Genomic DNA, 27,783 nt, shown 5'->3' on the forward strand with positions numbered 1-27,783 from the left:
AGGTGAAAAGTCTCCTGCTTCAGCCCTCCTCTTCAATAAGGAAAAGAAACGTTTACATGCCTTGTTAATCTGTGCCACCCATGTATTTAACAGCTCAGTAACAAATATTGCCTGTATGTACTTTTATTTATTGCTAATATATCATCATGCTCACTGTTGTTTATCAAGTAATCATGTCCCCTCCTTCCTTCATTGTACAAGGCTATGGCAGCCATCAAATTAACCATTTGACTTGTAAACACTAGAAATTCCAAGCCTCTCTCAGAAATTATTTCTCATCTGCGCTGTAGCGGCAGAAATATGCCTAGAGCAGGAAATACCTCAAAATGAGACCCCACTTGCAGCACTGTGTGCAGTTCTGGTGTCCTCAACATAAAAAGGACATGGAACTGTCGGAACAAGTCCAGATGAGGCCACGAGGATGATCAGGGGACTGGAGCACCTCCTGTATGAAGACAGGCTGAGGAAGTTGGGGCTGTTCAGCCTGGAGAAGAGAAGAGAAGGCTGCCTGGAGACCTCATAGCAGCCTTCCAGTATCTGAAGAGGGCCTAAAAGGATGCTGGGGAGGGACTCTTCATTGGGGACTGTAGTGATAGAACAAGAGGTAACAGGTTCAAACTTAAACAGGAGAAGTTTAGATTGGATATAAGGAAATTCTTTCCTGTTAGAGTGGTGAGGCACTGGAATGGGTTGCCCAGGGAAGTTGTGAATGCTCCATCCCTGGAGGTGTTCAAGCCCAGGTTGGACAGAGCCTTGGGTGACATGGTTTAGTGTGAGGTGTCCCTGCCCATAGCAGGGGTTTTGGAACTGGATGATCTTAAGGTCCTTTCCAACCCAAACCATTCTGTGATTCTATGATTCTATGAAGATAGAGATGTTTCCAAGAGATGTGACCCTACCCAAAATAAATGGTGTAACAGAAGCAGGAAGGGGGAGCTGTGCAGCGTAGGACAGCAAGATGAGATGGTTAGTCATCCCGTTTGCAGATTTCTTGAACATCCTTCAGAGCAGGAATGGTGTCCAGGAGGCGAGCAAATGGTTGAGATCCCAGAGATTTACTTGGGGTGATTTTTTGGTTATTTTAAAGCTAGTCTCTAATCAAAGCTGTTTGGTCATTCTACAGTCAAGACAGGGTAAATCCACCAGTTTAAGAGAGGTTGGATGAACCACATTGTGAGGAAACGTGTCTCCAGTGGTTGTAGAGTGGTGAAACCTGAGCAGAGTCCCATGTGTCTTTCTTGACTGGAGGCCTAGTTTATAACTTGCTAATGTTAGGCTTGATGAATCCTACCTCTATTTTGTATTCTTGGCTCTGCCTACAACTTGGTAGAGGATCATATGACTGTTTCATGTAACATCTATTACACAACAGTGCAGGAGAGGAAAGTGCCTTGTTTCATCAAGGAGCAAAGTAGGAGTGGTATCTACTACATATACTTAAAGGCAGGCATGTACTGATTTCCATTGTGGGAATATCAGGCTGGAGTGCTTTGAGATTCATCAGTGTGGGATGCTGGATAACTTCAATGTATTACTCTTACAGCATTATATGTATACTAACTCACCCTGCCTGACCTAAAGCACTCCTTGCTAAGTAGGACATCACCTTGAGGAAGATCTTACAGTTCCAGGGCTTTGTCAGCTCCACAGTGTTATTTTCTTTATTTCTTGATTGACTTTCAGCACCTTGTAATATCGGGTCTAGTCTTACATTAAAAATGTGCTCTGTTGACATTTTTTTACCCCAGGTGTGCCTGAAAGAGTTTTTGTGTCCTTTTGATCGTCATTTGTATGTTGGTTTTTTTTCCTTTCCTCGTTCTTCAACATTACCTGCTGCTCACCCCAGCACTGACTTTATTCTGGGAGAGGAACTGTGTGTTGACACATTCTGTCCTGAAGGTGGGGAAATTCGCAGTGTACGATTCCAAGTACACAGCCCATTACTGTGTATTACAGAGAACTTTCCTCCTCTGCGCTGTGAAAACTTGTTCTACCAGTTTAAAAATGTCAGGTATGCATCTCCTTCCTCTAACATTAATCATTAATTAACATGTGATACTGACATTTCTGGTTGCTACTTAATAAAGCAAAACAGTATTTTATGTGCATTTCTAACTCCTCCTATCATAATCTAGAATTGATGTCACAACTGTTAGTGTCAGTAGAGTCCTACCTATGGGAAGCTCTTCTACAGCCACTCTGGAAATGCTGCCTAGACCAGAGCCGCTAGAACGAGCCCATGTTTGCAAAGCTCTTGGCAATCTGAACCCTTTTTCTTGTGTTACAGGCCAAAATGCAAGTTTCTTCTCAGAGAATGCACTTATTACTGCAAATAGGTGAGACTAGACACATTGAGCTAAGTAGCGTGGTCAGAGAGGATTTTATTTGTATGTTTTGGACTTTATTCACAAATACTTTTTAGTTTTGACATTTTTTCCTCTCTGCATGTGGCATGGATTTGATGAGCAATTGATAGAACTGAGCAGTTGGGAAGAATGATGGAAAGGGATCTGTTAGTTATTTGAATTTCAATAGGCTCAGAAAGCTCCACAGTTAAAAGTCAGAGCCCCCTTGTGAGAGGCAGTGTATGTGCACAAAGCTGTATACACCAAGATACATACTTGTATACACCAAGCTGTGTGGTGAGGCTGGAGGGAAGGGATGCCATTCAGGAGGACGTTGACAGGCTCGAGAGCTGGGCCCCTGTAAACATCATGAAGTTCAACAAGGCCAAGTGCAAGGTCCTGCACCTGTGTCAGGGCAATCCCAAGCACAAGTACAGGCTGGGAGGAGAACGGATTGAGAGCAGCCTGAGGAGAAAGACTCTGGGGTATTGGGTGACGAGAAGCTCAACATGAGCTGGGAGTGTGAGATTGGAGCCCAGAAACTAACTGTATTCTGGGCTGTGCCAAAAAGAATGTGGCCAGCAGGTTGAGGGAGGGGATTTTGCCGTCTGCTTCACTCTTGTGAGACTCTATCTGCAGTCTGGTGTCCAGCTCTGGAGACAACAATGTAAGAAGGATGTGGAGCGAATCCAGAGGAGGCCACAAGGATGCTCGGAGGGCTGGAGCACCTCTGCTATGAGGAGAGTCTGAGAGAGTTGGGCTTGTTCAGCCCGGAGAAGAGAAAGCTCCAGGGAGACCTTAGATCAGCTTCCAGTACCTAAAAGGTGGCTGTCAAGAAAGCTGGAGAGGAGCTTTTTACAAAGGTCTGTAGTGACAGGACAAGGAAGAATGGCTTTAAACTGACAGAGGGGAGATTCAGATTAGATATCAGGAAGAAGTTCTGTACTGTGAGGGTGGTGAGACACTGGCACGAGTTCCCAAAGAAGCTGTGGCTGCCTCATCCCTGGGAGTGTTCAAGGTCAGGTTGGACGGGGCTTGGAGCAACCTGGTCTAGTGGAAGGTGCTCCTGCCCATGGCAGGGGGTTGGAACTGGATGAGCTTTAAGGTCCCTTCCAACCCAAATCAGTCTGTGATTCCGCAATCCTATGTTTTTTGTTGAGAAAATAAAAAAAAACCCACAACCTAAAAACAAACGAAAGCCCCAAAGCAACTGTTTTAGAAAGCTGGTAGTTTACATTTTGTACATAAGGCAACAGATAGACAAAATAGGGAATATGTGTTCACTGAGATATGAGATAGTCATGAACGAAACTGGGTTTAGCCAATGTAAAGGTTGAGTTACGTTTCTGGTCATTAGAGTTGACTTCCTTTTGTGATCAACATGGCATTGTGATGTGTTGTTTGTATAAGAGTGGCCACTGGAAACCTCAAGACAAGACCATGGCTTGTGCAAAGTATTGTACAAATACCAGGTAGCATACAGCTGCTGATACCCTTGTTTACAATCAGTAATCCCACATGAAGTATGCTTCATGACTCATTCACACAACTTCTCCTCATGATTGACCATGTCCTTTGTTTTTGGCAAGGCACTTCCAGCAAGAGATGATGAAAAGTTTTGGTGTCACAGCATACTTTGCTTTTCAGTGCCTAGCTGGCAGAATGAATTTCCAAGCAGTGAGATAAACTTAGAGTAATCAAAACTTTGGGATTCTTCCATGACTCAGCAGAAGGCTGACATCCCAGCCCGGATGTCTCTGCTGCCTCTCTTGTGCCAGCTCAATGGCTTTTGTGGTCCTGTCAGTCAGGTTTGTGTAGTGTGTAGTGAACTAGATTAAAAGAAACAAGGCCACACCTGGAATACTGTGTGGTGTTTTGGTCCCTGCTATATGAAAAACCACATGTGAATGGGATGGAGAAGGTTCAGAGAAGGACCACAAAGATGATTCAAGGTCTGGAAAGCTGTGTAAGGAAAAGTTGAGAGAATTCTAAGGCTTAGAGGGCTGCTGCAAGGATGGCAGAGGCTCTGTCTTCACAAGGAGCCACATGGAGACAGCAAGAGGCAATGGGTATGAGTTGTACTGAGAGGATTTTCATCTTGATTTAAGAAAGACCTTTTTTTCCAGTGAGATCAGTCACTGGAACAACCTCCCAGGGATATGGTGGAGTCCCCATTGCTGGAGGTTTTCAAAATGTGACTGGAGAGGGTACTGGATAATCTCATTTAGGCTTGCTCCCTTTGCCATGAAAGGCTAGACCAGATAATCTTTTGAGGACCCTTTCCAGCCTGGGCTGCTCTATGATTCTATGGACATTTTTGAAAGGAGCTTGTCTCTCTTTTTTACCTAGCTATTTCTGCCTTTGGTTTAGAGTGTTGTGGGACAAACCCAAACTCTAGGTTAAGGAAGACAGATAGCAACCTCTGAACTAGATCCACCGCCATAAGGACAGGAATATGTCTGAGCTGCAGAGAGCAAGTTCCATTCCTCCCCTAGGTGATGAGGGTACATGTGTGGAAAGTGAGAGATGAGTTTGAACAGTCTGATGGTTCAGAGATAACTGAGCGTCCTGGAATGACACTTCCTAAACAAGCACTTAGAGATATCATCACTTGCTGTAAAAAATGGCCAAGATAGGATCTGTGAAGAGCAGACAGTCAGCATTTATCTCCAGGAACAACTTTAGCATTTAGTCCTGTTTGTGATTAAACCAGAAGAGTGCCTGTTTTCCAGGCTATGTTCTAAATTCATTGAGAAATAGCCCTGAAGCTGCTGTGGCTGTCTGTTCTGTACAGAAGCAGAGCTGGAGGCATCAAGAGCTGCAGTTATTAACTTCTCCAGCCAGTTTTCCTTTTGTCTTCTGGATACCCTGATTACCCCCTGCTCCATTCTCTCTTCAGTACCTTATCTCCTTCCTGCATTGCTGAGGCCATCTCAGTGCTTCCAAGCCATTCCTTCTGCTTCCTCCACAATCATCCCCACCCCGTCAGTGCTTCTTGACCTACTCTCTATTGCCAGAACTCTCCATGTTGCCTTGGTGGCTTCCTACTGCCCTCTCTCTCCACATCAAGCCATGTCCCTCTTTCTTGCTGCTGGCTCCAGAGCCTAATCTCCTGGGCATATTAGTGAGCTGTCTATTAAGTTGGACCTAATTTCTCTTATCTCCTTACTTCTGATGTTAGTGTACCTCACTGGTGAGACAAGATTTTCAGGTGTGAGGAAAAATCTGCAGAGGAAGTAGTTACCTAATGGGTTGTGCTGATTGCAGGGATTTTCTGCAGTTCAGCTGCGGGGAGAGGAAGAGGAGCTAAGGTGTACTTTTGGCATTCAGTATCTGTTTCACTTAAATTCTAGGTTTGCCTCTTAAATCCTTTCTTGTATCTAGACCTTCATCTTTTCCTTCAGCAGATCCTACTCTTAGAGTAAGAGAGAGGAGTGGGATGGCCTTCTGCTGGTTTTGCAGTGTCTGATTGAAAGTGGCCCAATTTTAGCAGGCTCCTGTAGCATTAATGCAATACAAAAGTATTCCAAATAGCTGTTCCTTGGCTTCTACTATTTAAAACACATATTTTCTGACATTTAATAGTAGTTTGTTCTCCCATGCATCCCAATGAGTGTTATATTCCAGTGTCAGTGAGTTTGAAATGAGTGCAACTTATTTTACTGTGGGGAGTGGAGACGTGTATCACTGAATTGAATTAAATATTAATTTAATAAGTATATATAATATTTAATATAATAAATATTCTTTCCAAAGGGGAGGAGTGTGAGTAGAAAATATAGAAAGTTCTAAGAAAGCATAAAATATATGTACTCAGAAATAAACTTATCTTTTTTAAAGTGTTATGGCTTTTTAGGGTTTGGGTCTTTTACTTTTTCTTCTTTTCCTTTTCCTTCTTCTTCTTTTCCTTTTCCTTCTTTTTCTTTATTTCTTTTCTTTTCTTGTTTTAATTTCTAGTTTGATTCCTGTTAGAACTGTAAGTTAGTTCTTCTAATGGTCTCCTGTTGGCCCATGATATGGTCTTAAATCCAGTTCCCAAGGACAGGGTGTCCTGTCATACAGTGAGCTGTATTTTGCATTTGAGTTGTATGTTCTGTTTCAGCAGAACTGAATGGTTTGTGGAGAAGAGCATGGAGAGATTCCTTGTATATCATGTTTGAGGGAAGGAATTGCTGCTGGAATCCAGGATGTTCTGTAACTGTTGAGGAGATTCTGATAGGGCTGTGGGCTCTGTCCAGGGTCAACTTCAAGACAGTGGAACAAAAACTGGTAATTTCATTAGGAGCTGAATATTAGATCAGGAAAGGCGTTTAGCAGACTGTAGGTGGACTTTAGACATTTAAATTTCATCTGCAATCTCTGTTTACCAGCCATCTAATCCTGCATCTGCCTTATCTCCGTAGGTGCCTCCTAGTTTCACCTGAAAGTTCACCAGCTGCACCTGCTGTATGAGGTGGAGAATCCCAGCACAAACACAACCTCATTCAACATAGTAACTTACCCATTTCCCATCCTCAGTGTCACTGGGGCTCAGCGTGTCTACAATGTGTTTGGGGAGACTCAGTGATATTTAGTTACAGACTGGGTTTCTGTGTGCTGGACCTTTACAGAAACTGGGCTGGTTTATAACCTTCATGGTTCAGAAAGCAAAAGCAAAGATAAAAGCTTCTAATCACGGTGTCACAAATGAAAGGAGGAAAGAGGGATGAAAATCCTCACCTCTAAACCTACACAAATCATGTATTTTACATTGCCATCGACAGATAAAAGAATTCCCCATTGTGGCAATCCACTAATCCCACAGGACAAGGCCATTAGAGGATAATCCTAAATTGCAACCAGCATTACTTATCCTAATGGGGGAGGATACAATTACAGAACAAGGCCTGGAAACCACAGCCTTTGTTCTGCCTTATTGCCTAATTGTTTAATGAAGTATGCACTTCATTTAAGTGAGTGCTTTGTAACTTTGTACTTGCATGTGGCTGGCAGTGGCAGCAAAGAGCTGGCTTTTCTACAGAATACTTTGTTCTCTTGCTGCAAGAAGGTATAAGACTTCATGCTCCCATAGTAAACAAGTTGAGAGATGTCTCCATAAAAGGGAAATCTCACCCTTAAAAATGAAGAATGAAAGCACATTTGTTGCTCTTTCTTCCCCCCTCTACCCCCGCCCCTTTCCTCTCTTTTCCTCTTTATGCTGTGCAAAGACACATGAAAGTAGTGTGACAGGTAGTACTAGATCTTGCACTAACACTTCAGTTTCTAAGGTTAGGACACTGCTATCACGTGCACCTCTAAAACTGGAACAGGTGAGGCATTCCCTACTTAAAAACCAAGGGTATATCAAAAAAGGCTTGTATCAAGATGAGAACAATATTCAAGCCCTTAAATAAGTGCAAAGTCACTATGTAGAAGTGTAGAATAAGATTTTAAAAGTTAATTTTCAAATCTTCTGTGGGTTTCAAGAGGAAAACAATGGCCCTGTTCTACTCCTGAAAATATTCCTATGCTTAGGGCACTGTGTCAGACTTCAGTTCCCAGGGAGTTCCCTGGAGAAAATCAGGTGCTCAGAGACATCAATTCCCTACCAGGCAGCTCCTACCTCCCCATATTTTTGGGTGTTTTGATCTTTTGAAGCATTTGTTTCTCTTTATAACTACAGAAGGAACTTAGACAATTAGCTCTGGGCTTGGATATCATTTTTGGCTGGGGACCCATCCCCTGGATATCAGGGGATTTGCAGTGAGAGAATATGACCCTGGGAACAGAAGAAAATGGTTTGAATGCTGGAGGCCTTTTTGAGTTCCAGTCATACAGGGGCTCTTGCAAATGCTAAATACCAAAGTAACATTGCCAGTCTTCAATATTGAGTTATGCTTGAATAGCTGTAGAATTGTTTTATGAATAACATCAGTACAGATGAGATTGCCTGTGCACTAATCCCTTCCTCTCTTGCCAGCCCTGCCTCTTGGAAGGTAATGCCAGTGGATTTTTCTGGTTCTCACAAGGAAGGGCCCTGCTTCACTGAAGCTTCACTGCTTCACATTGCTAGAGGAAGATAGTGAAGAGAGAGGTGATTTGCAGTCAGATTGCTTATAGCTTTCCATGCAAACTCTGCTGTAGGTGCTGTTCTTGAAGTCTGTGGAGTGCAAATGATGTGAAGGAAACCATTACTCAGTTGCATTTGGGGCATCAACAACCAGTATGGTACAGGGCACCTGCGTGTGCATGGTAGATAGATACAAATATATATAGTTAATGCATTGTTCTTGGCCCAAAAGAAGTGAGGAATGACTTGTAACTGATAATTAAAGGCTTTAAGGGAAATAAAAGGACTTTAAAATGAAGTAAAGTGCAAATCTTTTGTTGTTGGGACACTTTGTAACTTGTTTTCATGAAACTAGGTTTTCAACATCATTTAACAAATCATTACAGGCCTTTCAATAAATTACAGTCATTAACTTTGCCTTGGGTAACAGAGGGCAGGATTTCAATTCAGGCAGTAAGGAGCCTGTCCTCTAGGCTTGTGTTCAAGATCACAAGAGTGTCAGAGCCATCATCAATTCAAGGACCAACAGGAAAAAAACTGGCCTGCAGCCATCTATTGTATCTTTACAATGCAGATGGGTTCTGCTTGGCCGGTGTGCACTTCTCAGGCTGATTTTGTCTGTGCTCACCTCAGGCTTCCTCCTCGATCTGTCTTGCACTTGGAAGAGCTAAAGCATGGGAAGACCCTGGTTCCTTTGCCTTTAAGGACATACCTGCCAGCTCTTTTGTAGGGAGTTTCCTGCAGGACTGACACAGAGGCAGGGACCTGACTCATGGCTGCTGGGGACATCTCCTGGAAGAGCTGTCATGGAATGCCTGCAGCGCAGCTCTGAATCAGCCCTGAGCAGTCTCATTAGCACCTGAGCATCCCCTATGTGCTTATGTTCCCAGTTATTTTTGTATCCTCTATGCAACCACCTTAACAGGAACTCTTTGCTCACATAATGAATGTTGTTTCCTTCTTCATCTACATGGAAATGCTTACATAAACTTTTGTGTAAATCCTTTAAGATGTAAGTTTTTAATTAAGAAAAAAAAAAACATAACTTTGCTTGAAACTGATGTTCAGTCCTTTTCCCTAAACGAAATATTTTAGCTTCTTTGAAGAAAAAGGTTGCAAAACTATTCCTTTGGCTTAAAGTACTGTCTTGCCAGGTCTGTTATTAGAGCTGCTTATCAGCCTGAGGTGACATTTGCTTTTTGTTTCCAAGTTTCAACTGCTTGCTTTTAGTTTTATTACTGGTGGTGCCTCAAATTCTGTGGTTACAGATGGCCATGGTCTGAAATGGCTTCTGTGAGTCAGAGAGAGATCCAGAGTGGCAGAGAAGAAAATGAAACAGAGGGCACAGATCACGTCTGTCTCAGCTTTGCAGGAGCCTGATTGTACAACAGGACCAAATGTTGTCCAGTGGAGAAGGCATTGAATCCTGACTGACAGGGGTGGCTGTGGTCTGAGTAGAGCCTTTGGAGTAAAAGCGGTTAGATTACATCTTCTACTCAGTGTGCTGGTGAGAGCTGTGCAGAAGCTGCCAGACACAAAGCTGACATAACCTCTACCCCATTACCATGGACTGCTGGAGGTTTAGCCTGGGCTGTACCCCACTTGTCACCTTGCACATTTATCTTGTGCTTGTTGACCTACCTGGGTTCGTTGCATTCCAGAGCTGGTCATTGAATGTTGTTTGTGTGAATTCCTCTGCAGCTTCAGCACAGCCCGGTATCCTGCCTGGTTTTATGTTTGAAGTTACAGGCTTAGAATCATAAAATCTCAGACTGGTTTGGGTTGAAGGGACCTTAAAACTCATCCAGTTCCAACCCCCTGCCACGGGCAGGGACACCTTCCACTAGAGCAGATTGCTCCAAGCTCCAAACTGGCCTTGAACACTGCCAGGGATGGGGCAGCCACAGCTTCTCTTGGCTTCCTTCACCATAGTGGCTTTGAACAATGTAATCACTCCCCATTCTTTTGGAAACTGGGGGAGAATGGTTAATTCAGGCTGATAATCAGTGAGCCCTGAGATTCTAAGTATTATTTATGGTATCATTGCAGGTGGTCACACTTCCTTACTCTTAGTGAAGCCAGGCATAAAGCTGAAGCTCAGATAAGGAGACACATGGCATTTGTATTCTTTAATATTTACAATAGTCTAATGATTACCATTGCAGACTCTTGCAAAGTGTTCACCTGCCCTGGGGGATGGAATGACTCAGCAGGCTGTCTGCATTACAGTTGGAACATTGTTTCTGTTGGGTGAGGACTCTCAACAGTTCGTCTTGTGCCTTGGCATCTACAGTCACTCTGGACTAACACCTTCAGCAGTTTTCTTCTCTATATAGCCAGCAGTGTGACAAGCACATTAGTTCATCACCAGCTTGTGAGTAGCACAGCTGATGAGTTTTTATCTTTCACTGCTTTTAGTATGTCACAGAAAACTTTGTAACTTCCTTTACAGATGGGGAAACTGAGTCATGGAGAGAAAAGTTCACCACTTAAGGAGGATGGAAAGGGTGATACTGTGATCCTGGTGGGCTGAACTCTGGCTGGGACACCTTTCCTCTGGATTGCTACCTATTCCTGAAAATCTGAGGCATGAAGGCATAACTGTCACACTCTGCTCACCTCTTCTATCCAGCTTGCTGATCCAGGATCCTGGAAGGTCTTTTGGAATCCCTTGTTCTCTCCAGGACCTCTTACCTATCTACACAAACTCATTTGGATCTATAAATAAATTTCCCTAGGGAAGCCAGACTAGCCAGGCTTTCGCAAACTGTGCTCCGCTGAATGGTCCAGGTCCCAAAACACATCTGTATATCTTACAGGTGTATTTCTTAAAGCAGAACAGGGTCTCCTCTTGCTTCCAAGATCTTCCTAGGGACTGGTACCAAGCCACCTGTCTTGAAAACTGGATTGCAACTGGTCCTCCAACGTAATCAGTGAGGATGCAAAGACTCTTGGGTCTTCAAGGAAAGGGAGAAGAGACTTTAGACCCACGACTTGCATGACTTCAAAAGCACTTTCTCACACATGCTGTTCAGAGAGCAGCCTCATTAAACCATTCCCTGAGGGATAATGTGGAGAAAACCAAGGAACTGGCCAATCACATTAACCAGGAATTGCTTCAAGATGCGATCTGATATTGCCCTCTGCTGACAGTTTGCTACATAGTGCCGTCGGTTTAAAATGAAGTATGTTGTGTAGTAAGGCAACAAGGATTTCTGAAGATCTGTAGTAAATCTCCATCAGACAGAGATTTTCGGGGTTTATTGCTTGATTTTTTTAGTGTCCTTTCTCAATGTTGTAACTTATATGCTACATATCAAGCATTCCACATCAGAGATGAGCCCAGTCTAAGCTGTTGTGCAAGGGACTGAGTGTACACATAGCGAGAGCCAGTTTTCCCCTGGGGGGTCCTGTGGTCTACAGACACAAGACAGATAAAGGACAGTGAAAAAAAGGCAGCAATCAGCTCCATTTCACATATAGGCTACTGAGCTACTGAAGGATCTAGCTGAGCCCACAAAAGGCAGCTCTATTGCCCTGCCTGGAAGCTGTAGTCAGATGAATTCAAACCAAAAATAAGCTGCAAGTTCTGACTGCAAGAGAAATGGATCACACTGTTGGCACCTTCTTCTCCTTCTTCTTTTTCTTCACAAGGTTAGATAATTCCTTAGCAATTCAGTCCGATGCCTTATAGGGGTAAGCAGGCCAAGAAGAAATGACCTATGATAAGTAGGAGGTTGGACTGCACAGTCATGTTACTTTTCTGCCTCCATCAGCTCACCCAAGGTCACACTGGAGTTTTGTGAGAAAGCTGGGTAGGGAATCCAGGTTTGGTTTCTCTCATGTTTTTAAACTATTTTCCCTCTGGTTTACATTTCAGAACTAAAAAATGGCTGATAGAATCATATCACAGAATCATAGAAAGTTTTGGGTCAGAAGGGTCCTTATCAAAGCCCCATCCAACCTGGCCTTGAACACCTCCAGGGATGGCACATCTACAGCTTCTCTGAGCAACCTATGCCAGTGTCTCACCATCCTCATGCCCTTATAGGACTTTATATTCATTATAGGAATTTTATGTATATATATATATATATATATATGAATTCATTATAGGAATGCATTTAAATAGTATAGTGATGGATGGACAGAAAAGTCTAGGACAGTTTAGCAGGGTTTTTTTTAGCCTATGTGCTACTGAGCTCTTTACCAGGACTTTTGCTGAGGTAAATTTACTGTTTGCATTTTGCTACTTTGGTAACTGTGTGTGCTGAATAAATTGATGTTGCATTGCAACCATCCAGTGCCTCATGAAGATTTCAAGCTGTCCATGGAAATATTCCCGGATCATTTGCTCTGAATAAATGCTCCTGTTGAAAAAGACTTATGGGAATATCCACAGACAGCAAACAAAAAGACTTTATCTTTGACAACTTCCGTTTTACCATGCTGAGTACATGGGAAGTACTAAGTGTCTTTTCACAGGCTGTGTAAAAGGACAAGTCCTTGCCACCAGATAAATGCTATTCCCCTGTTCAAGCAGCAGAAGCTTCAGATTTCAGGGATTCAGACCAGTTTCCAAGCCCAGCTCTGGGGGGAAGGCATCAAAATTTTAATTCCTGAACTGTAGTGATGTCACTGTATTAAATAGGTCTTCCATCTAAGACAAGGACACTCTTACAAAACCTATGACCTGTGGACTTTGCTGTCACCATCCTAGCTAACTAGGCTGTGGCAGTTAAATCTCAGGTGTAAAGGATGGGCCAGTTCTGCGCACGCTGCGCCTCACCTAAAAAATCCACTGCACAGGCTGGAGGGGTTTACTCTCACTTGTCTGTATGGACAGGCGAGGGTCAAAACGGCAGGTGACAAGGTGCATTGGAAGCTGCAGATCCAACCTTGCATGTAGGCAGATCAGGACTTTGGTCACTCAAGATTGCCTCAGGAGAGGTCAGTCCTGGTCAGAAAATTCCTGATTGCCTAAGCAGCCTTTTTCCAAACAGATTTGCCTATCCCACATGCCCTTGGTCACTGTGCTTGTAGTAAGTATGGGTAAAGCCCTTCCTAAACCTTTGCTCACGAAGCCAAGCCATCAAATAAGTTATAGCAAGAATAACAGCAACAGTAAGTAATAATATTGATAATTGGTAATAACCTCAGGCTAATGAATAAGGGGCTGATTATCCTTGCAGGAATATTCTTGCTGGTCCCAATGAAAAAGGGGTAAATAGGTCCGTTTTCCAGTCCTCTGAATAGCCACTCCGGAGAGCACCTTTGTATTCCTCCAGCAGCGCCTTTTGTCAGAGAACCAAACATTCTCATTACCCTGCTCTTTCATCTATTAAATCTCATTTCTTACAGGTTTTGCATTAAAACCTGATGCTTTCCCCCAGTCCGGTAGTGATACCAGTTAGATTGCACAGAGAAGGGGTAAATGCTTCATCCCTGGCAGTGTTCAAAGCCAGGTTATACAGAGCCTTGGGTGACACAGTCTAGTGTGAGGTGTCCCTGCCTATGACAGGGGGTTGGAACTGGATGACCTTAAGGTCCTTTCCAACTCAAACCATTCTATGATTCCATGATTCTATGGTATGTGGTATTTTGTAAAGCTTTCTGGATTTGTATGTACTTACATAAGAATCTCAGCATTCACAAAACAAATAATCCCCAAGGAGGGAAAAAAAAACAACAAAGAATTCTGACTTCACACTAAGGACTTAGAAGCAAAAAAACAAAAAAAAAAAAACAAGAAAAAGCACACTATAAAGTATTTTAACCTAATCTAGTGGAGTCTTGAAAGAGAAGGGAGGCTGATGCAGAAGTCTGTATTTATACAATATCCTAACACTTAGAACAGAGATTTTTGTTATGGGATGAACTCTGTTAAAGAACAGATGATAAAATTTTAATGGCATGAAGGGTATATTTCATTAAATAGGTGCAAAAAATATCCTTATCTAGACTAAAGACCACATTAGGAGAATGACTTCATGTATTCATTTGCTTTCTCCTTTCCCCCATGTTCTATATATGTTTAAATAATTCTTTATTGTTCCTTTCCAGAAGCATCACTCTGTGTCTACACTGAGACTGATTTGGGGCCAGGAAGTGGAGAAGAGCAGAGCAGGTATATATCACATTATCCTTGAGGCTGACAGGGCAGAGCTGACAGGGAAATAATCGCTCATCTTTCCAAAAATGATTTCATCCCCTGTAATTGTTTATAGGAGGACAGGTCTGGAATAAAACCCAAGTGCCACTAACACCTCCTCTGTCATCAGCAGCTGAGGCAGCCTGAATGTCAGCATTCTCTTATTGCAGTTGATTTGTCCTTAAAAACTTCTTCAGAAAGCAGCCTATGGTTAGACATGACCCATTACATCAGACCTCCCTGACATACAGCCCTAATGAGCCAGGTTGCAGATAGTCTAAAACGTTGCCATCCAGCCCTGCCCTGCCTTTCCAGGAGTTGGCTTGCCTTCAGCAGGATCAGTGGATGAGATCAATACCTATATCCATATCAAGTCCAACAGGTGAGCTTGTGCTGCAGTTAAAGTTAGTGTAAAGAGTTGGCTCTGTTTCAGTCTAGGCTACAGGAATGTTTCTCAGTTAACTTCACAGCATGACAAGTTTTGGTTTCAGCAGGCTGAAAATACTGTCTTACCTAAGGAGGGAAAATGAAAGTCTCTTGTGGTAAGTAGCTATGAACAACAGCCATGAATCCAGCCCAGGAATCTGGCTGAGATTTTAGCAGTACAAATTCAACTTGTTATTTTATCATATGGTTTTGGTTTTGATTTTGTTTCTATTATGAACATAATCAATAAAATATACAATACCCCTGGGATGCTCCCATGATCACAGCTCCAGGATGCTAATATTAAAATAAGTATTAACTTCTTTAAGTTCATATCATGAAAATACCATTGGCCACATCAAAATTTAATGAATGATTTTAGCTTTTCCAAATCCACAGTGGTATTAAGGGTATATTTATACTATTTGATTTTTATAAAAGCTATGGGTTTGACAAAAATAACTCCTAATATTGACAACAAGCAACCAGGAGATGGTATATCCTACAAGTGAAGAAACAGAAAGGTACAGCTTTGATGGGTTTTCCCTTCTTTGGAAGCCTACAACAGGATGTGGATGTGTTATTTGGTGGCTAAATTCAGGAATAGTATAATTGAGGTGCAGTACCAGTGAAATCAAGACAAATGAATCCTACTCATTGCAGTATGAGATTTGTCCTACAGCTTTAGGTCCACATGGAAATTTAACCATTTGTTTATTCCCCTGATTGCTTCAAGAAGGCAGCCACATTTCCATGAGATTATTTAAATGTAGAATGATTGGAAGGTTTTGCAGCTACAGAGATAGATGGGTTGTACATAAAATCTCTGCTCTTTGTAGCAACCCAATGTGATATTGAGCAAGATAATGGTCAGAAAGAACATTGCCAGGCTCCTAATGAGAGACTGTTGACAGGAGAATTACCCCAGCATTCATCAAAAAGCCAATAAATGTCAAGTGTGGGGCCTTTGATGCAGTAGCTCATAATTCCTGTTCAGAAGCCTTTGCAGTCTCTCCAGGGCATGCCATCATCCTGCATTTCTGCTGATTTTACTGAAAACTTAGTTGCTGAAGCAGTGCAAGGAGCAGGTGTTGGCATTCTGAATGCCACTGTCACCCTGAGACCTCAGGCAGAGCAGCTTTGGCCTCAATTTCCCCATCTGCAATACAGGCGTGACCATCTAGGAGTTACCCAGCAACAATTCCGTGAAGGACACAGCATTGCCATCCAAATGCTCAGGAATCAGGAGCTAGATGGTAAAAACTGTGATGCTGTTTTGCCAGTGAGTTAGTCATATATTTTTAATGTTAACTACATCCAGCTCTTTGTGCCTTTGTAGTACATATTTTCAAGCTCTCTTCTCCACAGACACAGGAGATTACTTCACACCAACACAAAATAAATTCTCACCCAGTCTGCCTAATTCTAGGCTGGGAGGCCTTGAGAAAAACACATGAAGTTTATATAAAAGCTTATATAAATTCCCATTTGGTTCTTTGCCTCTGTGGAATGTGGAAGGTCAAAATACCTTGCCTATCACCCAAGTCCTTCATCTTCAGCTTATACATCCTAAATGATATGGTGAGGCAGATTGTTGCCTGGTCCATGAAGGAGGAGCAAACTTGTGCTGAGTGTTTATCTGGCTGTTGCTGCACCCTGGCTTTTTTTTTACCTTGTTCATGAGGGGAGCCTGAAGCTGTACCACGAGTGATACGGCATCACAGAATCACCAAATGCTTTGGGCTGAAAGGGACTTTAGAGCTCATCTAGTTCCAACCCCCTGCCACAGTCAGGGACACCTTCCACTAGAGCAGGTTGTTCCAAGTCCCTTCCAACCTGGCCTTGAACACTGCCAGGGATGGGGATATAATCGTATACTCCAGATTTTGCCTATAGATCTTGTCTGAAATTTCCAGGTGAAGACTCAAAGCCAGTCTTCTAAGGCCTCCATGGACTCTCAGGTCAGTGGCTGGATCATTCATTACATTCACACCAGCAATCCCTTGCTTGCATTTTCTCAATCAGTTTTTGTTCCAGCTGTTTCTGTGTATATGGGCAGAAAACATGTCCCTGTCACTTGCAGGGATAAGCTGCATCCAAAAGGTTGTATTCAGATGGAGCTATACTTAGTTTCCAGGCAAGGCTGTGTATATGCCACATGCTCAAGGTCACCTGAAACTGGGCTAGTTACCTGTCAGACATTGCTGCACAGCAGATTCCTTGATAAAAATGAACAGGGGAACAAGGGATAGGCTCCTCGCTATTTCGGAACAAACCTTCTCTGAAGGCAGCAGATAGCTACAGCAGTAAAAGCTCCCAGTCCATCATTTGGCTTGCTATTTCTTCGCTGTAGAATTTAATTAACAATACTGGATCCAGTCTGTTTTGCAGGAATAACTGTAAATCCATTAAATTAAACAATAAAGGCAGAAATGAAAAATTATATTGCTTAGTCAATCTACAGGGGCCAGTGCAGGAATGTTGCGAAACCTGAAGTTTTTGTGTCTAGTGGTTCAACAGGCAGGACCAGATCACTAACCTGGGTTAGTGGAAGGTGTGCCTGTCAATGGCAGGGGGTTGGAACTGGATGAGCTTCAAGACCCCTTCCAACCCAAACCATTCTATGACTCTATGGAGTGTTCCTGTGGATGCCACCCTTTTTGGAACTGATGATTATTAATTGCACAATTACTTTATTGCATGAAATAGTACAAACAAGTACTGTGAAAACTCCATTAAAACATGCTTACAAATATTTTTTTCTCTTCAAGATTTGAAGACAACACAAACATTTGTCATACCCATGAAGAAGACTGAAAGACCACGAGCCTAGAGAAGCAGTGTCCTCAAAGATCTGAACTCAAGTTGTCCAGAGCTCCATACTTCCTCAGCTTCCATGGATTTGAACTGTGAAGGAGCTTGGTCTTTTACAGGGAAAGCCAAGGATAAGGTAAAGTTCCTACCTTCTGCCTATCATATGAAAAACCAGAACACCATTTTTGATGGTTAACTTCCCCTCCCATCACCATTTTGTCTTGCTAAGATGTGCCTTGTGGGGAATGCTGCACAAGAAGCTGCACCAGTGGTCCTGGACAAGAGCCCGGACATCTGGACTCTTACCAGCCACAAACCTTGGAAGAAGTGAACGGAAGAAGTCGTGAGGAACCGGAGATGGAACATCGAGTGGAACTGAAGAAGGAGCAAGATAATCTCTGAGGACTATAAACTGGGAATAGAAGGATGCTCAAGACAAGGTAATGACTGTGGGGTCAAGGGGAAGTGAAACAAAGATGTAACAAGTAGGGATAGTGATAACAGAGAGCTGTGTTTAGAAATAATTGCTTAAGCAAAGGCACGTGGACAGTAAGGTGATTGGCTGAGAGAGCTCATGATCGTGTCGAGATGGAAAAGTACCATAGGAGCTACCTGCTACTAACTGCTAGTCAGAATACTATAAAAGCCTGTAATTTCACTCAATAAAGGATTTCGTTTGTAACCAGAAACAGTGTCCGTGCCTCCACTGCCACAGTGCCTGTTCTTTGTAGAAAAACACTAAGGGCCAGGGATGGGGCATTCCACAACCCCTGCCATGGGCAGGGACACCTGCCACTAGAGCAGCTTGCTCCAAGCCCCTGTGTCCAACCTGGCCTTGAACACTGCCAGGGATGGGGCAGCCACAGCTTCCTTGGGCAACCCATTCCATTTAGTGTGAGGTGTCCCTGCCCATGGCAGGGGGATTGGAACTAGATGATCTTAAGGTCCTTTCTAACCCTAACTATTCTATGATTCTATGATTCCAGTGCCTCACCACCCTCACAGGGAAGAATTGCTTCCTTATATCTAACCTGAGCTTCCCCTGTTTCAGTTTGAACCCATCACCCCTTGTCCTATCGCTACAGTCCCTGATGAAGAGTCCCTCCCCAGCAAAGACCTCTATGTCCTTGAACTACTAGTAACTTATGACACCATTCAAGTTCAAGGAATTCCATGCACAGGAATAAGATGACCAGAATTCAATCCCATTGCAGTGTAACTATTTCAAATGAAGTAATTATTCTTTCAAAATACAGGGCTTTTTTCTTCAAAAATTATAACCACCAGTTAATAACAATGGCAAACCCCATCTTATGTAGGTGGCAATTGCAGAAGGAGTATTTCAAAATACTTAAGAGAATATTCTCATCTAAACTATCCCTCATGTTTTAATTTGGCCAGTGACACCATTTGATTACTGCTGTTAGTTGGAAAGAGCCTTGTTCTGCAAAAATCAGATAATGTGCTTATTTCTAAAAGCCTGGAACAAAAAAAGCCAGTAGAGATTTGCTGAGTAGTTACAAAATAGCCATTAAATATAAATATTTTTAAAAACAATTTACTCTTTCCTAATGCTTTTAGAGCAGCATGTGGGAACAGAGGCTAAGTGCAGCATCTTACTGCATTAAAAAAGGACATGATGAAGGTTATTGAGCTCCAGATTTAACCCTTCTATCTCTTAAATGCTCCTAATAGTTCCTAACCTACAAAGACTATGTGAGTTTATATAAAACTTCCCCATCTTTCCTAGTGGCAACAATAAACGTTCGTATTTTTAAAACAATTATTCCAAATGATCCACATTTTTCACATTCCTATAGAAACAAACTGTGTTCAAGGGTGAATTCAAGTTTAAGTTTCCATTCCTCAAATTAAACATAGCAGCAGAACTGACTGTTGCCCTTTTCATCCTTTTTCATTTCCATCACAGATGGAAAGAGACTTGCTTTGTGGGGCTGTATATGTATATATAATAGGAGTATTTATATCACTGGTTTGAATGAAACTGTGTGGGGCAGTTAGAAAGGAAAGAGGTTGATTTTTACTCCAAGTTGTCCAGGTCTTACTCCAGTATAAGGAATAACAATTCCACTACTCGGGAAGCAAAGAGCCATTCAATGCCTTGAGCCCAGCAGTGCACCTGGTAGAGTACAGCCCATGGTTACTATGTCAGAAGCAGACTGCCTGAACCATGAGACCACCTCTCATAACAGGGGGACAACACACAAGGTTGGCACTGCCATCACCACCCTTTGCAAGGTGGCTTCATGCACAGGTTGCTCTGAAGTAGACCTGCAACAACTGCAGTGCACAGCACTGGGCCTGGGCTTCCTCTGCTTCCATACAGCACCATCATGGTCCAAAGAACCAAAGAGAAACGGGGTAACTTTGCACTGCAGCAGTTTTTCAGTTCAAAGTACCTGCAGTAACAGGCAGACCTGCAGCAGGGTGGGTTTTAGCACTGCTGAGGATGCTCAGCAGCATTAGGCAAAGCCTACAGGGAGACTATCAGGGCACCATGAAGGGCTGAATAAGCCAAAGCTGATGTGGACTGATCCACAGCTGTTCAGGAGTAATGGATCCTTGGAGAATCATAGAATGGTTTGGGTTGGAAAGGTCCTAACCCTAACCCTAACCCAACCCCTGCCATGGGCAGGGACACTTGACACTAGACCATTTTGGCCAAACCCTGTCCACCCTGGCCTTGAACACTGCCAGGGATGGAGCATTTACCACCTCTCTGGACAGCCTGTTCCAGTGCCTCAGCACCCTCGCAGTAAAGAACTTCTTCCTTAGATCTAAGCTGAAAGGGAGAGAACTGTCCCAGGACTTTATTGAGTATCTGCCGCTCCAGGGGAGGACTGAGGAGTGAACTAACACTCATACACACAGGGACCCAAGGATGCAGGAGCACACATACCTTAAACAAAATCCTTTTTGATTCATGCTACTTCCACATTTGGAATTTTAGTAGCTGTTGGTAGGATGTATCTGATCTAACTTCAGACACTAAGCCTGAGCTAAACACTTCAGGCTATTTTGGCTGTCAACAAAGGAAAAAGGGCCCATCCATAGCGTGATTCACCTTTCTTAGATGCCTATTTAAATATGAAATGGATGAGCCTTCATAATCTTGCTATATGGAACTTCAGAATAAATGCTGAGAGGCCATCCCATGTTGATCACCATGGGTTGATACTGAGGCTCCTACCATTCAGGATCATCATCAATAATACATCCTCAGCTCATTTGCAGATGATGTGAAACTGAGGGAATGGCTGATGTACCAAGTGGTCTGACTTCAATCCACAAGAACCATAATCTAAGGGGAAATGAAAGTTGCTGCTCCTGGGGAGGAATAACCCCAAGGGCCAGTACAGGCTGGGAAGCGGCTGGCAGAGCAGCAGTCCTGCTGAAACCAGGCTTAACAGCAGGTGGATGCCCAACTGAACAGGAGCCAACAATGCACTCTCACCACAAGTGATGAGCACTGAGCAGTTTAGACTGGCTGGAAGTGGCCAGCAGATGGAAGAAACACTTTGTTCTCCTCTGCTCGGTACTGGTGAAGCCATTATTTGGAATACAGTCCAGTTTTGGCACAACCAGTACAAAAGGAATGTGGAGAAGTTGGAACTGGTCCACTGGAGAGTTACCAAGCTGGTTACCTAGAGGACATGACCTACAAGGAGACTGGAGGAAGTTCCATGTGTTCAGTCTGGCACAGGAGGGTACAAGTCTGGTCTAACTGTAGCTTGTGACTGCATGAAAACAATTACAGAGATAATGGAGCTGCAGTTTCTCAGTGATGGCAGATAACGTATGTTGTGGATGGAGGGAAGCACTTCACTCGTCACAGAGAAGCAGCAATGTATTTTATTGATATAAACCAGCAATTTAACAACATTTGATAGTAAATGCAGCAGTGGTTTAACAAGATTTCATGGCCAGGTACACTTGATTATTTAATGCATAGAGAGCAGGGTGAGACAAAACAGTCAGGGAGCCCCTCCTGTTGAGTCATGAGGTTCAGGAAGGACCCCCTTGCTTTCTAATCTCAGAGGGGAGTCTAAGTGCAGCTGGATCCAGACTTGGTCAACAGTTTATGACTAAAGCATTATAAATGTGCAATTAATCCTTTATATTACTTATAAGTGTAATTGATACTTCAGATTTTCAGTGCTTTTTCTCTCAAATCAATTATTTAGTATTCAATGTGATGAGGATTCTCCCAATTTCAAGGAGAGACCTTGAGCTGTCCCTGCTAGAGGGGAGATCCTGGCATGCAGCCCACTGCCCTGCAGGAGAGCTCCACAGGACCTGTGCCATTCACTATCTGTGGAGTAGAATAATTCACTCATAGTCACATTCACATGCTGACTACAGGAGTTAGTTTTTTCCAGATTTGGCTTGAGTTGGACATTTACCAACACTGCAGTCAGGTGGGTGCATTGCTCAGATTAACCGTTGGCCATTGTGGTGTTACCTGTTTCCCCAAATCCACTTTGAGCCAGATGCAGCCATCACAACCAGACACACCCGTTATGAGCACCACTACTGGTTATCACTTGAGCAGGGATACAGGAAATAAAGGTCAGGTTGGGTGGGGGGAACACACTGCCACCATGTACCAAGGGGCAGTGGCCAAAAAGTTGCTGCTTTGAGGCTCAGACTGGGCATTAAGAAAAAAGGAGGGTTGCACAGCACTGTAACAGGTTATCCAGAGGAGCAGCTGAATCCCTGTTGTCAAGAACAAAAATCCGTGGTAGAGCTGCTCCGGTGTTAGTAAAATCACAGCTCTGAGCACATGGATGGATTTTCCAACTAACACATCTGAGATTCTGTGATAAACTGAAGACTTACAGCCTGTAAATGACAGCTGGGTCAAACTCCTGCCAAGGTGAGAATCTCTGCTGAAGCTGACAGGCAGTGGCTTTCACAGGGTGCCCTTTGTGAAGCTAAACACTCCTAAACCATGCTCAGCCTCACTGGAGTCAACAGCAAAATTCTCCGAAGTTGGGATAAGTGACTGAGATGATGGTGGAAAACCAGGATTTGCTGATTGAGACAAACTAGTGATACTGCAGTTCATAAGCAGATATATCTGTAGGGATCAATGGGCTACTGTTACAGTCTTCTGTCTGTAACATCTAAACAGCACTGGAATCCATCATGATATGTATTACCATCATATCTGGAATGTGTCCTAGCCATTTAATTCTCTATTAATAACAGTAAATGGCAATTTTCTTCCAGAGTGATGGAGACAGGTACTGAACAGGGTGATCTGGGCTCTCTCTCAGTCCCTGTGATTCCCTGAGTAACGTGGGACATGCTAAACTGATTTTTCCAGCATGAAGTTCCTTCTAAAATCATAGATTAAATTCATTGCTGAAAAAAAACCATTGTGTTTGATTTTTCCTAATATTTTTTATATACTTAGAATAAATTTATTGTGTCTTTGGCATATGTAAGAAGAGGCATTTCACTTTCAGTAAGAACAAAAATAGAGTTTCCAAAGGCAACTGCGCGAAGAATCATAAAGCACAGCTAAGGTTAGCTCAGAAACAAGACTCATTTCTTCTCATCCTGAGAGTGTGCCCAGACAGGCTTACGTTTCTGAATAAAGGCTTCAATCCCTTCCTGCCCATCTCTCAAAGTCAAATTGTCTACCATGACCTGAATAGTCATTTTGTAAGCAGTATCAAGGTCCTGGGCCATCTGTCTGTAAAAGGTGGCTTTCCCCAGGGCCAGGACAGATTTGCTGCTTTCACATATCTTGTGAGAGATCTTCATGGTCTCTTCTTCCAGCTTGTCTTCTGGTACCACCTTGCTGACAAGCCCGTGCATTAATGCTTCCTGGGCAGAAAGAGGTTCACCCGTGAAAAGCATCTCTAATGCCACCTGAACAAGACAAAACATTGTATTACATCAGTTCAACTGCTTTATCGCTTTGGTTTGTTTGGGCAGCTTCAGCTTCCTCCTTCAAGTACAAGTTACTCTTTTGATAAACTTAAGATTTAAATCTTTTGGCTTCTTTAAGCTGCCAAGGAAGTGTCAAGAGGTTTCGGCAAAGAGGACTGGGTGTAAAGCTGGCTTGTTTCAGACCTGCCCACTGATTCCCACTGTCCTAGGCTAACACCTCTGGGTTTCTTTTCAAAAGCCCATAATTGCAGTAGGAATTGAGAGATGTGGATGGTTCATAAACTGAAATTAATGAACTCAGCATTTTAAGCTGGGCATATAATAAGAAGTAAAGATTTATTAAGTGAATGTGTAGCTTTTGAAAATACCAGCCTTAGTTTTAAGTTGGTTAGGGCTGGTTTTAAATATGTCCTTCTTAAAGCCATTAACTATTTCAGTCTCCTGCTGCTTCCAGCATCTTGAGGTTTTGAATGAAGATGTCCCCCAAATACTCAGTGACTACTCAATCTTGTATATCACTAACAATGTTTTGTCATACTCTTGATGTAATTACCCAATGCCCTGAATTGTAAGAGCTGATGATCCTTGTTGGTATCTTTGCTCTGGTATTTACACATTCATTTGATACATGGCTTAGTGGGAGGTGTCCTTGCCCATGGCAGGGGGGTTGGAACTAGATGATCTTAAGGTCCTTCCCAACCCTAACTATTCTATGATTCTATAAGGTAAAATCAATCATCCTGAGAACTGTGGGGAATGTTCTTGCTCCTTTGAAAAGCGGCACAGAGAAAAGTATATACCACATGTTTTAAAAAGGTAACAATAAACCCCAGAAATACCAATTCAGGAACAGTTATGACTGTTCACTGCAGCAGACTTGGAACAAAACCCCACAGACAGACTATATGTGAACAGAACAGCCTCACTGATGGGAGATTTAAAGTTGAAGCTCTTATCCAGCAACTGAAGTTGGGCAGTTAAGTCACTGCATCTCAGCAGAGCCCTGCTGGGCTTGGAGAGTCTGTCCCCATGAATCCAACTGCATTAGAACTGAAAATGTCTTTTCTAAGTTACAGAAGCTTTACAGATCATCATACTGTTGTTTATACAGTGAGAAATCTGAAGTGACAATCAGTAGGAAATAAAGCAGGAGGAAAGTATGGGAAGGTTTTAGATGCTATTTAAAGCATCTTGATCTACACCCAGGCAGCTCCTGCTGGCAGTGAAATGTCACTGCCTGGCAAGAGTTGATACCTCAGTGGGATTGGATATCCTGAACTTGCAGGGGTTTTCCTCATCAGGGGAGAACATCACTGGCGAAAACACAGAGCTGTGTGTTGGAAAGGAAAGGGATGGCTGAGCTGCTGTGCTGCTGGGATGAGCTCATGATGGCTGGAATCGTATCAGCAGGAAGCTGCTTTCCCTAAGCAGAGTTCATCCATCTATGATTTTTCTCAGTCCCAGACAAAGACGTCTTTTGCAACAAAGTATTTTCAACGTTGTACTATAGCAAAATAAAGTCCAGGCAATGGAACATCTCCTGTGGAGATGTTCCTGCAGAGTGGAGACAGGCTGAGAGAGCTGGGCTTGTTCAGCCTGGAGAAGAAAAGGCTCCAAGGAGAACTTAGAGCAGCTTCCAGTACATAGAAGGGGTTGACAAGAAAGGTGAAGAGGGGCTTTTACAAGGGCATGTAGTGACAGGACAAGGGGCAATGGCTTTAACCTGACAGAGGAGAGATTTAAATTAGATGTCTGGAAGAAGCTCTTCCCTGTGAGGGTGCTGAGGTGCTGGCACAGGGTGCCCAGAGAAGCTGTGGCTGCCCCATCCCTGGCAGTGTTCAAGGCCGGGTTGGACACAGGGTCTTGGAGCACCCTGCTCTAGTGGAAGGTGTCCCTGCCCGTGGCAGGGGTTGGAGCTGGAGGAGCTTTAAAGTCCCTTCCAACCCAAATCATTTTATGATTCTATGAACTAAACCTCCTAACATTACTTACAAAATTACAGAGTATCTGGGAAGGAAGCCTACCTTTCTTGGAATAGATCTGCCCAAGGCCACAGCTGGTGTGGAGCAGAACAGTCCAATGTTCACCCCAGGAGTAGCAAACTGAGATTTCTCACTTGCCACTGCGATGTCACAGCTGGCCACCAGCTGGCAGCCTGCTGCTGTAGCCAACCCGTTCACTTTGGCAATCACTGGTACTGGAAGTTTTTGGATTAAAGTCATAACCTGCATGCACAAAAGAAAGTGGTCAGTTAGTCCTGGAAATTCAAACGGTGGCTGCTCTAAAACACACTTGATGTGTGCAGTTTTAGACCACTGCTGTAGCAGTATCTGCTGGGTTTACGTAGCATGAGCTGGTCCTGCTAACTCCAGTGGAAATGGTAAACCCAAGAATCAGAGGCAGAAACACTTGTTATCAGATCTGCATGGAACTTGGGTACCTCAGCACCACAGGTCAGCTTTCCTGGCTGTGAGAAGATGTGAATCCCAGACACACCATCCCCACCTTCATTTGCCCTATAATGGAAAACTGACTTCATCACAAGAAATTAAACCAGCCTCTGGTTGGTTTCTGCATGATCTTGAGCCTGGGTTGGTCTCACCCAAACACCATCACTGGATGTCTTTCTAGGCTTACTCTTCAATCCAGGAAGAGACGTGACAGCAAACAATTTTTCCTGCTTGCATTTAGACATAAGAAGGGAAAAAAGCCTCATTCTCTCTCTTAAATAATTCTTGAGGGCTGGACATCCAACTTCAGACAGCTGAAGTTAAGGAAGATGAATTTGTTTTAACTTTTCTAACTCTGATTCCCCTTTCATACAGTGGGAAACAACAAACTCACCTAATTTTAATTCCTAAAGATTGAAAATGCTACTTAAATGATTACAGTCCTTATCTGGATTAAAATAAAATAATCTCATGGTAGCACACTGTAGCAAGATAAATATTCATTTGCTACTTCAGTATCTCCAGTAGATGAAGATGAAAACAGCAAATTCTATGTTGCTTAGGTAAAATTACCTATATTTGGTTCTGAATTTGATCAGGCTTTGTCTCTGTTCTTCTGTCTTTGTTTAGTTTCAGTGGATCTTGAGAAGCAGACAACAGAAGAGTAACAGTATGTGCACATGTGCAGACAAACAAGTACAAAGTACCCTTGTGGCTGCAAAAACTCAAAGTCAATACCTTCTCTGACACACACACACTCCCCAGCCTGGTACTTCTGACTGTGTATTTGAAAAGCTTCTGGACATGTGATATTCTCAACTGTCCCCAGCTTGTATGTGGCAAGTTCTTAGTTCTCAGATACTGCATTATATAGTATGGCAAACACAGCTGTATGCATGGGGAAACAGAGGGGGAGCAGCTGAGATCTGCTCAAGATTAACTGTCATAGAGGAGATGTAGAAGCTGAGGTTCCTGAAAACCAGTCCAGTGTGCTCTGGACCCCTGTCCACAATGCTGCAGGCATGTCATTTGGGTGGGATCCATTCCACTGAAGTACTGAAATCCAGGAAAACACAATCCCATTTTGGAAACCCTCAGAAGTACCTTTCTTTCTCTATTGACCACCACAAAAGCAAAAGTTAATTGTTCTACTGCACTAGAGCCTCAATTAATTTCTCTATTTCTGTTGCCTATAAGTGCCATTATTTAACAGTAAGGCCTTCTTCCTCCACAGTCATAATAGTGAGCTGTGATTTATGAGGAACCTAAATTCCTTTAGGATACCCAGGTAGAGAGTTTAAAGCACTCACTCCTACCATGAACATCAGAAAAGGGATCACTTCAAATGCCATTTCATATCTTACATTTAGTTTCTTCCTGAACTTGCTTTGCCAACTTCACAGAAGCATTTGGGTTGGCAGTGACCTCTTAAGATCATCAAGTCCAACCCTTCAACTCAAGTAGAGCAGGTTGTCCAGGACTGTGTCCAGTTGGGTTTTGAGTATCTCCCAATCTCTGAATTTCATGCTCTCAAGAATACTAATCTGAAATTGTTATACTAAACTTACTATACAGAACTCCATTCTCAAGAAGATAGCTAGGCTTGGTTTAAACTTTAAATCTGAC

The 27,783-nt window shown here is 43.0% G+C and overlaps 1 protein-coding gene and 1 long non-coding RNA gene across 4 annotated transcripts in view; one reads left to right on the plus strand and one right to left on the minus strand.

The window, feature by feature from the left end:
- Positions 1 to 855: 855 nt before the first annotated feature.
- Positions 856 to 27,343, plus strand: LOC134161120 (uncharacterized). 2 transcript variants are annotated; one of them, XR_009963838.1, is made up of 5 exons: positions 856 to 2,011; positions 10,847 to 12,048; positions 14,458 to 14,521; positions 17,743 to 17,921; positions 26,788 to 27,343. It is a non-coding gene; the product is annotated as an uncharacterized LOC134161120 (long non-coding RNA). The 2 variants fall into 2 exon arrangements; XR_009963839.1 differs by lacking the exon at positions 856 to 2,011 and adding an exon at positions 10,473 to 10,768.
- ECHDC3 (enoyl-CoA hydratase domain containing 3) overlaps positions 21,641 to 27,783 on the minus strand; it is a 36,904-nt gene continuing 30,761 nt past the window's right edge. For both annotated transcript variants that reach the window (XM_062613653.1, XM_062613652.1), the window contains exons 4-5: positions 25,732 to 25,932; positions 21,641 to 23,686 (exon numbers count right to left, since the gene is read on the minus strand). In XM_062613653.1, the coding sequence (XP_062469637.1) occupies positions 23,357 to 23,686; positions 25,732 to 25,932 (531 nt within the window). In that variant the 3' untranslated portion in view covers positions 21,641 to 23,356. The remainder of the gene's footprint in view (positions 23,687 to 25,731; positions 25,933 to 27,783) is intronic.

The sequence above is a fragment of the Pezoporus occidentalis genome, unplaced genomic scaffold (genome assembly GCF_034315485.1).
Source record: "Pezoporus occidentalis ecotype Australia unplaced genomic scaffold, CSIRO_AGI_Poc_V1 ctg17, whole genome shotgun sequence".
NCBI lineage: Eukaryota > Metazoa > Chordata > Aves > Psittaciformes > Psittacidae > Pezoporus > Pezoporus occidentalis.